We start from the raw sequence: 12,772 nt of genomic DNA, 5'->3' as shown, positions 1-12,772 counted from the left end.
CTAATTTTATTGAAAATTGATTTGGTAATAACAGGGCAGGGAAAGTCAGGGAAACTTCAGGGAATTTTGTTGGTCAGGGAAATGTCAGGGAAAAGTCAGGAAATTTCAGAAAATTTCATTCACAGTCAGGAAAATTTTTGTAAATTTCTACAAAAATTAAAAAATTTTTTATTTAACAAAACTTGAATGGTTTTTATTACCATTTGTTACTACCATTAGAAATTAATTTGGAACAATTTTGAATGACCTTGAAAATCATTATGAGTCAGAAAATCCCTTTGCCGGTGATTTTGTAGATATAAAATTAATTTAACGAAAAACGTAGTTTTCCGCGTTTAATAACCAAATTATTATACACCAGGAGGAGAGAAGGAAAACAAGCGTCATCGGCGTCCTCGAGTCGCATGTTGCACCTAGACAGTCTGACATGACCTTGGTTGTGCTTAGCAACCGGATAGGTCAATACTTTCCACAACTTCTCTCTCTCTTTTTTTTTCTCTCTCTCTCACACTCTCTATAACTCGGCGGATAAAAAAGTTTCCCATCTGTAACTATACTCCCCCACAAGTGCGTCTCCCTATTTTATTTTTACGAACAAGAACATTGTTCCAAGCATTTTTCTGCCCTTAAAAAAAATTATATATATTCGACGTGAATATCAAAAATTACTTTTCTGTATTATTAATTTTAAATCAAGTAATTGCTGATTGCAATTATATTTTTTGAAAAATATAACAAAAAAAAAATACTACTTGTAACTGTATCAATAATTACCATCAGTGAATTAAATATTGTAATTTAAATTTCAATCAATTTAATTACAATTTCCATCGACATTATTCAAAAACTTTTCTCTGAGTTTGTATTTAAATAAAGATAATGGCATAAATTAGCAACGATTGAATTTTCCAATAATATGAAAATAAATTTATTTTCCCCAATTGTTGTAAAGTATCTACTTACTCCAATATTGAAAATATTATTATGTTGTTTGTAAAAAAGAAAATTTTTATTTGATCCAAATAATCGGTTAATTTACTATTGAATCTAATAAAATATTTCCCAGTTGGAAAAATTCCCCGGAAAGTGACTCCTGGAGGTTCTATTAGAATTCTGCCGGAACTTCCAACGTAATTCCATTGGAGTTCCAAAAAATTTCCGATGGAATTCCGACGGAATTAGGACTCTAAAAATTTTTGAAAAAAATAATCGGAATCCCATCGGAAATTCTTTGGAATTCCGACGGAATTACGTTGGAAGTTCCGGCGGAATTCTGATAGAACCTCCAGGGGTCACTTTCCGGGGAATCTTTCCAAGTGGGTTATTTGTATTAAATAATTATTATTTGAAATGATATTTATTTCAAATACAGATATTCTTAAAATTACAATATAATTTTTTTCAGTAAAGTATGCTGTCAAGTAATCAATTATAAAATAATTTTTTTTTCACTGTATTTTAAATTATTTCTGAAATAAAAAATCTCTATTTTAAATTGTCAAAAAAAAAAATGCTAAATTTTCTAACATTATATTACGTTTTGAAAACGTATTGCAAACTTTTCGTACCCCTGGAGAACCTTCCAGACTTTTCTCGTCCAAGGTCGACGCTCGTGCGAACGAACTGTATACACACTCAACCCCGGCAGTCTGCCGCCAGTTGCAATGGGGAAAGAGTGAACAAGGGGTGAAAGAGAAGCAGAGGGTAACTGAAGCTGATGGCGAAATCGTTGAAGGGAGGGTTCGAAAGAGAAAGATAGAGAGAGAGAAATGGTGAGCGTGTGAATAAGAGAGACGTCGAGAGGATAAGAGGGTATATGAGAGAGAGTAAGAAAGATAAGGCAAAATAGAGAGGGGAGTACGAGTGAGTAAAAGCGAGAGAGACAGAAAATACAGGAGTGAATAAGAAATAGCGAAAGAGAAGAACAGCCAGAGAGAGAAAGAGAGAGAGAGAGAGAGAGGAATGAAGAGAGGGAAAGGTACTTCACGACCCCTGAACGTGGTTCATCGATCCAAGGGTGCACGCACCCTGTGCACCTCCGCACGCATATACACAGAATTATAAATTCTTTTCAAAATGCATTTTGCAAATAATAACGTTCTGTTTTTTATATTTCCATAACGATATAATAAATAAAAAAACAAGTATGATTATATTTTTTCAACCATTTTGCCCCTCACCATTCTGATGGTATTTGAAAATGCAAAGTAACAATTTGCTTACCATTTTACGATCTTGCCAAATTGTCGTAAAAGTCATTCGCAGCTGTCTCTCCCAAACCCTTCTATACAATTATTTTCGCAATAATGAATTAATATTTTTTTTTATGATACATTAGATTAAGAAACAATTTGGATATTAAAATATTATGTGGATCTAGTATTAGAATGAAAAAAGCAGGAAACTGTAGGTGATAGGTAATTAATTTCATTGCATTGCGCATCTTTTTCTCACGCGTGGCTTAAGTCATCAAAAATCTCTCTCTCTCTCTTTCGCTTTATTTTTCTCTTCTTTGTTTGAACCTCCGGCCTTTAATGTTTCCCCCGCATTCGCCGTTAAGCTCGCGATGACTTCCTCTTAAGACAGAGAGAGAGAGAGGAACGTTCACCTCGTTATCACAGACACGATCGAAATTCCTGCACGAAGGTTGCCAACGAGGATGAGAGGGAGCAATATATAAATACACACATACACCAACAACAACCAAAGTAAAATGGTAAAATCCAAATGTTTCCTGGAATCGCCTCTCGCAAATACTCATTCCTGTTGCTCTTTGCCCTCGAAACTCCAAAACTCTCTTCCGTTTTCACAGGAAAAACACAAGTTATGAATTGGATTCTTTACAGTCCATCTTTAAATGTGTCTATTTCTTTTTTTTTATGCTTAAGAAGAAAGGATCGTTTCTTTTTCTATACGTATTTCTCTTTGTTTCTCTTTTTTACCCCTTGTCAAAAGATGTTTTACTCCTTGCTGCATACTTATTTTGAGATATCGAATTTGGTATAAGCGACGAAATCTTGCGATTTTTTTTTCTTATTTTCCAAAGGAAATAAAATCTCATTTTAATAGATCGAAATTGAAGAATGAAGATAATAAAAAGCACCCGCATATGTATATATATGAAACAAGTGCGATGACCTTCGTATTCGTGACCTTGGTCTCATCGTATAATGCCAGAGTGCGGGCACTCAGGTGAAACATGGTCGTTCAGGCGGGTACGAGCGATTTAATTAAAGGGTTTGTCTATATATATATATATATATGCGGGAGGATGAAGAAAGATGAAGCGGAAAAGAGAGAAAGAGAAAGAGGCGCAGCGTTAAAAAGTGAGTTCAGATTACGTCGCCCTTTTACGCGTGGGAAACGTGTCGGATTTGTCTCAAAAGCCAATCTCTAATTCGTCACCGTTCATTATCATAATTTCGCAGTGCAAAATTATCTTGAAAATCGTTACTTCCCTGTCCTGAATATAGAAATTAATTTTCTCCTTTATGATACTGCACGAAAAACAAAAAAATCAATCTTCTCTGTAAAAAAAAATGTTGGATAGCACGATTTGACCTCGGTAGGATAAATCTGTTATTTCGATTTTAACAGATTTGACTACAGAAAACAAATTGGTTCGATTGGAAACAGTGTAAATTAAGATATATTAGCTGTTAGTTTGTGCTTCTGCCATCTGACGGCGACTGTATGCAATCAGTTCTATGATAATTCAGTCGAACGAATTAAACCTTCTATTGAAAACAGATTTGACCAGTCCAATCTGTTAAAATCGAAATAACAGATTCCTCCTATCCGAACTGTTACCTCGGATCCAACATTTTTTACCCGGCTTTAGCCAACTCACAGAAATGTTAAATATGTAGTTTCCACATCTGTAAATTTCGTACAGTGATAATCTGGTTCCACAAACGCGATTTTGTGAAAGCAGTATCAAAAAAGTTGTCACAGAAACAATCTACAAGATTAACGATGGTACTCCAATTCTGTAAATAAAAACTATAACCTTTATCAGTAGACGGAGCAGAAATTTCTGTGATATGAAAATATTTATCACCCATATAAATCGTAGCTTAGACCTACCATAATTAAAGAATTTTAGAAACTGAATACACTATTTATGAAACAAATGAAAATAATTTTTGTTATTTGTTACAGGGATGCCGGTTGACTGAAGATGGCCTCACCAACACCATCACTGGAATCGCGCGCGAATTCCCTTGGCTCTCTGGCCTCCCTTTCTCCGCTGACGGTGAGCGGAAGTTCTCCACCAGCAAGTGACTCAGCAATTTGCGACGTCGATACCTGTGATCTTTGTTTGGATAGTGCAAAACCAGGAGACGCACCGTGCCCGCGTTGCCGATTGGGAGGCGCTGGCGGCAACGGTGTACGTTGCACCGGCTGCAAATCCACCGAATCAGACGCAGTAGCAAGGTGCTTTGATTGCGCCAATTTTTTGTGTCCAAATTGTGTAATGGCTCATCAATTTATGCATTGCTTCGAGGGTCACCGAGTCTTGAATCTCGGCGACTCAAAATTAGATTCAACAACTGGTAATAATGATAATAAAAATAATCTTGTTGTTAATGGCGGCGGTACAAATGGTGAGAAAATTCTCTTCTGTCCACGACACAAGAGTGAATTGTTAAAATATTTTTGCCGTCATTGCACAGTACCAGTTTGTAAAGAGTGCACCATTTCGGATCATCCAGCGCCACTTCACGATTGTGCTCACATCTCTGAAGTTGGCCCACAACAACTTGAAGCTGTTGCTAGAATTGTTCAAGAATGCCGTGCAAAAGCTGCTGATGTTCGCGCCGCAGTTAAAGCCGCCGATCATGGTGCCGCAAGACTACAAGTTCAATATCACAAGGCACAAAATGAAATTAACGATACATTCCAATTTTATCGATCAATGCTCGAGGAACGTAAACAAGAACTTCTCAAAGAACTTGAATCCGTCTTCTCAGCAAAACAAATATCACTTGGCGTTGTCACGCAAAAAGCAAACGAAATGGCCGACAAAATTCATCAGACATGTGAATTTGTTGAAAGACTGACAAAACATACAACTGTCACCGAAGTTCTAATGGTGAAGAAATTACTCGATTCAAAATTACAAATTCTCCTGAGTTATTCACCCGATATTGCTAATCAAAATGCTGATCTCGAATTTGTCAGTAACTATCAAGCGATTCAAGTTGGTGTGAGAAATACATTTGGATATGTTCGCAGTAATAATGAAAGTAACGCTGGACCCAGTAAACAACCACCAATTGCGAGACCAACATCATTGTCCAATGGTAGCAGTAACAATAGCAGTGGACCCGGAAGTGCAGGATCATTAGGTGGATTATTACTCGATCGACCCTATAGCAATGGATTGGTAACGAGCACGAATTGTGTATCAACATCGCCATCGCCTTTTGAAAATAACAGTGTCATTTCAAAAAGGTTCAGTTCAGCGAATAGTCTTGGTCCATTTTCAACAACAATCAGCGATCTTGGAATGAATCCCTATGAGAAATGGAGTAACGGCGGCAATGACGCTTATCCAGTTTCAGTGACAGCGAACGATCATTTCCCTTTGCCAGCGGTAGCAACAGTTACAGCGGCACCTGGTGACTCCGTCCTTGATCTCACATCGAAGCTCATGTCCTCCGCTGCCATATTCCCACCAAAATCACAAATAAAACGACAAAAAATGATTTATCATTGTAAATTCGGTGAATTTGGCGTAATGGAGGGTCAATTCACTGAACCATCGGGAGTCGCTGTTAATGCTCAAAATGATATTATTGTTGCCGACACCAATAATCATCGAATTCAAATTTTCGATAAAGAAGGAAGATTTAAATTTCAATTTGGTGAATGTGGCAAACGTGATGGACAATTATTATATCCAAATAGAGTTGCCGTTGTACGTACATCGGGTGATATTATTGTCACTGAACGTTCGCCAACACATCAAATTCAAATCTACAATCAATATGGACAATTTGTAAGGAAATTTGGAGCAAATATACTTCAGCATCCACGTGGCGTCACCGTCGATTCCAAGGGAAGAATTGTCGTTGTCGAATGTAAAGTAATGCGTGTCATTATATTTGATCAAGGTGGTAATGTTTTACAAAAGTTTGGCTGCTCTAAACATTTGGAATTTCCAAATGGCGTTGTTGTCAATGATAAACAGGAGATATTCATCAGTGACAATCGTGCACATTGCGTTAAGGTATTCAATTATGAGGGTGCTTATTTACGACAAATTGGCGGCGAAGGTATCACCAATTATCCAATTGGTGTTGGTATTAATGCTGCTGGTGAAATTCTCATTGCGGACAATCATAATAATTTTAATTTAACTATTTTCACACAAGATGGCCATCTTGTCTCGGCACTTGAAAGTAAAGTGAAACACGCTCAGTGCTTTGATGTTGCACTTATGGATGATGGTTCAGTTGTTCTTGCCAGTAAGGATTATCGACTCTACATCTATCGTTACGTGCAAGTCCCTCCAATTGGCATGTAGAATTCCGAGTGAGGATCTAGTGGACTTTTTTTTACTTGCTACCCTAAAAACCCTTAACCCCCTAAACCCCCCCAAAAACGTCGTCTTGCCTGTCTTGCTAATTGTCAAATTCTAATTTTTTTTTTTTAAATCTCCGAATCGAGAATTCATTGCTGACTCTATTCGTGAGCATGACTTCTAATTCGTGACTTCGAATTAGAATTCGATTTCTTAAGTCACTATTATAATTAATTTCAGAATCGCGAAGATTACTTAGACTGATTCTCAAACAAGTGACTTGATTTCCAGTCACAATCATTCTTAATTTTTCAAGACTGATTATTAATGACTACGTTCACGTGAAATAAATTCTCGATTCGTGGATTTTTTTTCAAAATGAATCGAACGCTTTTGTGAAAAAAAAAAACACAAAAATAAAAAACTTTCGTAAGAGTGCCGCGAGTATGACAGCGACCTAATCTTTCCCGCGACTGGCTCATATTTAAAAAAAAAAAAGGCACGCACACGCGAGGATTGAAAAATGTGTGTACTGAAAAAAGCCATTCAAAAAAAAAAAAAAAACTGACATACGTACACACGCGCGAAAAAAAAACTTACTTGTTAATGTTGTTATAACTGAAAATACTGTTGTTGTTGTTTAGTTGTAGAGCTCGCCGCCGCTAGTCACTTTTCCTCCTCTTCCTCTTTATCCCGAATTAAATTCCTCTTTGCCCGTTTTTCCCCCCGACGTTCCCTGAGATAATTTTTTTTTTATCATTCCATTTTTTTTTTAAATCACCGTTGTCATCGGCTTATCCGCTCGCTATATTGAGGCGAGTCGAACATCGTTATCGTCATCCTGCAACTTTACACGGTTTCCACTACGATTATTATTATTATTATTATTAATTATTATATTATTTTTTACAATTGTTCTTTGACATATTTTTTTTTTTTGTATAATTAAGTAGATTATGAATTAGCGTCTTTTGTAAATCGAGTGAATTTTTTTTTTTTTCTTTAATTATAAAATGACGACAGAAACGTTACGCCGTTTAGATTTAGTGATAAGAAGAGAAAAAATTAGACGAAACTAAGACTCTGCGAATTTTTCCGCCAGAGAGACAAATTATATTAGGAAAAGCGTGACGTGATCGGAATGATTGCGAATTTATTTGCCTGTCATGTATTTTTTCCCTCCCCTTTCTTTTTTTGTAATTTTTTTTTTTTTTTTTTTTTTTTTTATGTACATAAAAACCCTTTGTTGTTCGCGTCACGCTTCTAACGTTAGTACGTCGTGCTTAGTACTTTACACGAAGAAGCGATGAAGGCACATACATCAGGGTGCTTCGCGTTTTCATTTCGCCTATTTAAAAAATTGATTTTTAATCTTCGCGAATTACGAATTCAAGAGATTAGCGGGAAAAAAAAAATGAGCTTTTTGTGATCGTTATATTTTTAATGATCTCAATGATCTTGAATATTGAAAATAACGTCAGGAAGAAGGATTTTTGAAATTAAAAAAAATCGAAAATTTTTTTGAATATTCAAGATCAAGTCTAAAAATCGGGTTTTTTTTAACCTGGAGAATTTAAGATAATAGAATTTTGAAGAATGATACGTTTTTTTGAAGATCAAATTCTTGATTGTCAATATAATTACAGATAAAAATTGAAAAATAATTAAATATAGAAATTGAAAAATCAAATATCTTCAAAGAAACGTATCGTTAAACATAAAAGATCGAATGATCATTAAACAAAACAATCTTTAATCGTAAGGATTTTAAATGATTGAAAAAAAAAATTTAATTCACAGATAAAGATCTTTAAATTTACAGATTTAAAAAATCATCAATGATCTTCAAAAGTTAACGATCGAATAAAGCTCATTAGAAAATGAAAAATTAAATCCTACATCAAGATTCGATAATTCGAAAAAAAAATAATGTGCAAAATGTTCCGTAATATGGAAATGAAACACAAAAAAATTGGCAATTTTCCACCCTGATGATAATGATGAGCATAATATGGGAATTTCTTTGAAAAAAAATTAATCAAATGACGCTCGTAGCTGAAAAAAAAATTTTTCTTTTGATCAGGGAGAAATTTTTTTTATTCTTTTAAATAATTAACGAAAAGACCCTATTGAGAATTACGATTTTCTCGAAAATAATAATTGAAGCACCCTGAGAGCGAGGCTCGTTTAAAAAAATAAAAAAAAAAGACAGTATTACGCGCATTTTCCCCTTTGTACAGTGTAGACAAAAAAAAATACACACACACAACCTTTATCTTAGTTTAAAATTGTTTTTGACAAGAACAAAAAAATTTTTTTTTTTTGAATGGAACTAATTTTACGTCCAAGTCCTCAAAAAAAAAAAAAAAATTTCCTATCTTCCTTAATATACATCCGTTATATGTTTTCTACTTTTAATAATGTGTCTTTCTTTGTTTTCCCAATTTCCCTTTTTTTTTCCTTTGACTCCTCCTTAAGTACGGTAGAACAGTAGAAAAGTTTTTGATTTTTTTTTTTGTGATGTATCGCGTAAGAATGTTTTTCTCTATCTCTATCTTTTTTTTTTTTTTTTTAATGTCTGTTATTATTATGTTTTTTTTTTGGTTTGTTTTTTCACTATCTTTTTTTTTATATACATATATATATTATATATTATAATTTAAGTACCACATCGCTCTCGATTATTTCTCAAGGACGACCAATTTAAGGTATATCAACGAAAGTGCTCGCGTTTTCCCAATTGAGCCTATATTAGTAATATATTTTGTTGGATGGGTCGCGAATCGGATTATGATTAACGACTTCATGCGTGTTTACTATTTACATTATTATTATTATTATTGTATTATTATTATTATCATTATTATTATTATTATTATATTATTATTATTATTATTATTATTATTATTATATTATTATTATTATTATTATTATTATTATTATTATTATATTATTATTATTATTATCGTCTTGTCCTTATTTTTATTTACTCGAATGCGTTATCAAGACATGAGTGTTACTGCTGATTCGTCGCGTTTGAACCAAACGATTTTTCGATTATAAAACTCAACTAGTGTTACAAAAAAAAAAAAAAAATTCGTCTGGCATGTAATTTGTTTGTTTTTTTTTTTCTTTTTTTTAAATTCTCAAAATATTTCCAAAGAGAGACTCTCCGGGGACGATGCGTGTAACTTTTGACGATTTCGGGCAAAAAAAAAACCGAAAGAAATCCCTTTCTTCTATTTGTTATCAATTTTCTTTTGTGGTACGTCCAAATTGTGTATGTGTGTATGTCCTTATGTGAATTTGATTTTTAGAATTTAAAAAAAAAAAATCAAATTCGTAAATTTTTTTTAACTTCGTAACTTTAAAAATTCCTTTCGAAGGTGTAAAAATTTTTAAAGTTTCGAACTAAATAAATTATATATTTATATATATTGTTGAATATTATTAATTTTGTACTATAATTAATCATCGAAAATATGTTTCGCTAATTTATTATTAAATGTTTTTTTTTTGTTCAATTGTCAAGAAAACATTTTCTGATTATTCACAGGATATTTTTTTGACAATTTTGAAATGTACTTTCGATGAAATTTTTGTTAAAACTAAGTTTAAAGGAAAAAAAAAAGATTAATTAAACAAAAAATCAATTTTATAAGTAAAAAAAAAAAAATTGATAATCGAATTTATAAAAAAAATTACATATATGAAAAAATTAAGATTCAGTAAAAATTCAGTATTCATCGAATCTCAAAGTGGACGTTCCGCAAAATTTTCCCAGCGTACTTATTTTTTAGTAAACATGATTTATAGGAAAAAAAAAAAATTAACCCCGGAGATTCTCGAAATCGTGATCGATCGATCGAAAAAAAAAAATTAACAAATTGTGAAGAGGGTGTGAAAGAAAAATCGTTTTACGTCCTCGATTGTCAAATAAAGCGATTGTGGAGAAATTATAAATTGAATGTCAACAACGATTAAATATATAATTATGAGAAAATCGTGAAAAGCAAAAAAAATTTTGTAACAAAAATTTAAATGTTGAGAGAAATCCTAAATATATTTGCAGGAATAACGCGACGTGTCAGGCACAGATTTAAGGTTGTTTAATATATATATATTTTTTTTGTACCTAGTTTGTAGGATTAACATGAGGTCGTTGCGAAAAAAATTTTTTGCAACTCACACTTTTTTTTTTATTGTTGAGAAAAAAAAAATGAAAGACCATTTTTTTTTTTTGCAAAAATTTTTTATGAAAACTAAAATTTTTTTTAAGAAATCAAACGCGTATCGATCTCATAGACTCGCGCGTCGTCGTGATTCCTGCAAATAAAAAAAAAGGATAAATGTGCGATAAAAAAAAAACAGAGTTCGACGATCGATCGATCAACGAACACTTGCCAACAAAACTAGACACATTTCGCGTTTTCTTCTCTTAGGGAATGGGGTGGGAGATCAAATTGGACGCAATTTTTTTCTTTTTTTTTTAGTTCCGCGTCAACTTGTGCACGATATAAAAAAAAAAACATGCGACATTCTCTCTCTTTTTGTACGGTTTGTTATGTTATTATTTTAAATGATAAACCCAATTGTTCTTAATTTAAATGTAAATCGTATTTTTGTTTGTTTTAGTTATTTTTTTTTGTTGTAAAATGCTTTTTAATAATATTTTCAGTTCACATTACATGGAATGATTGTCTTTTTATTTTTTGATTGTCAAAAAAAAAAAAAAAAACCCTCTCATTATCCCGATCCCGATATTTATTTTATCTTATCTTCCTTTTTTAAAATAAGTACAAGGACTCACGCAGTTAATTTTTCATTTAGATTTATTGAAATGAATTTTATTTATTTTTAGTTTAAAAATTAATTTCAATAACAAAAATAAAATAAAAATAAAAAATAATCTACTTAGAAATTAATTAATAAGAAAATATAATAAATTGCAAATAAAATAATTTTTGATTAATAATCAATTAAATAGAAACAAATATTAATTATTCAAGATTTTATTTAAAGATCAGAAATGTGAATTTTCTAAAAAATCGTATATTTTTTTTGTGAATAATTTAACGATTGCCGCTCATTAATTATTGATATATTTTTAGTCTATTTTGTGAATAATTGACAGACGTGGAATTAAATGAACGAGTAATGAACTAGAGTGCTTTTTAGTATATGTAAATGAGATAATATTAAAATAAAGAAATTAAATGCGTGAGTCCAAATCCAGTTTTTCCTTCTTTTTTTTCTGAATCAATTAGCAATGTCTTGATTTGTTATTTTATAATTTTTGTAATTAGCAATTTTCTAAAGAGTAGAAAAACTTTTGTGTTTTTACTATTTTATTTTTATCACTGTATAAATTTTTTTTATTTTTATATGGTAATTGGAATAGTTATTAAAATGTCTACTTTTTTTTTGCTTTATTTTCTTATATTTGCTTTTCGTTTTCTTTTTCTTTTGCAGAGAAAAAAAAAAGGTAAAATAATAATTAGCGACGAATCAGAAATATCAAATCGAGAATTAAATTTTTTTTTTTTATCGATGTCTCTGAAAGGAAAGAAGTATTGACCAATGAGAACACAGTGTCTCGCTAAGCGTTTTAATTTCATTGAATTGCAAATGGAAATTCACCACTGTTCTTCCTATTATCACTGATGGCCCTTGGAAAATTCAATGGAAAATCGTGGCATTGTCGATTTAAACACAAAGACGTCTATTTGAAGTGAGAGAGAAAGAGAGATCTCAATTTGATTTAGAATTTCAACCGATTTATTATAAGTCAATGATGCCGTTATCAACTGGAACACACACACCTTTATTTTTCTCCATATAAAAAAAAAATTTCCAAGAATTTTGTAAATTAAAATTCACTTTTAATATTATCAGTTATTTTCTCACATTTTGAATTTCATACACGGAAAAAAGGAAATATTTTCACTTTTTCCTTTCGTTTATCAGAGACTTGATAATTTTTTTAAAAAATTAATTCTCATTTTAATTTTATAATCGATTTTTCTATATTTCTCAATTTAGTATAATTATTTATTTATTATTATTTATATGTAGGAAAATGAGCCAAAAGTTTTGAACGTTCAAATGAACAAAATTTTTTTTCCAACTTCTTTAAGTACGAATTTTATTACAAAATATTGTTTTAAATATCTAAAAAGAAATTTCACTGTTTTATTTTACATTGACATAATAATTTTTAATAATTTTTAGATTGAAAAAAAT

At 31.7% G+C, this 12,772-nt stretch overlaps 1 protein-coding gene and 1 long non-coding RNA gene across 7 annotated transcripts in view; one reads left to right on the top strand and one right to left on the bottom strand.

Annotated features, from left to right (window-relative positions):
- Nucleotides 1-11,216, top strand: part of LOC127284513 (brain tumor protein-like) — a 79,873-nt gene extending 68,657 nt beyond the window's left edge. For all 6 annotated transcript variants that reach the window (XM_051309986.1, XM_051309983.1, XM_051309985.1 and 3 more), the window contains one exon: nucleotides 4,162-11,216. In XM_051309986.1, coding sequence (XP_051165943.1) covers nucleotides 4,181-6,532 — 2,352 coding nt within the window. In that variant the 5' untranslated portion in view covers nucleotides 4,162-4,180 and the 3' untranslated portion in view covers nucleotides 6,533-11,216. The remainder of the gene's footprint in view (nucleotides 1-4,161) is intronic.
- LOC127284521 (uncharacterized) overlaps nucleotides 1-12,772 on the bottom strand; it is a 68,314-nt gene that overhangs the window by 28,641 nt on the left and 26,901 nt on the right. The window lies entirely within an intron of this gene.

The sequence above is a fragment of the Leptopilina boulardi genome, unplaced genomic scaffold (assembly GCF_019393585.1).
Source record: "Leptopilina boulardi isolate dan_hultmark-lab unplaced genomic scaffold, ZJU_Lbou_2.1 LbouV2_325, whole genome shotgun sequence".
Taxonomy (NCBI): domain Eukaryota; kingdom Metazoa; phylum Arthropoda; class Insecta; order Hymenoptera; family Figitidae; genus Leptopilina; species Leptopilina boulardi.
The sequence above is the reverse complement of the archived record's forward strand: the minus strand, read 5'-3'. Positions and strand labels throughout refer to the sequence as shown.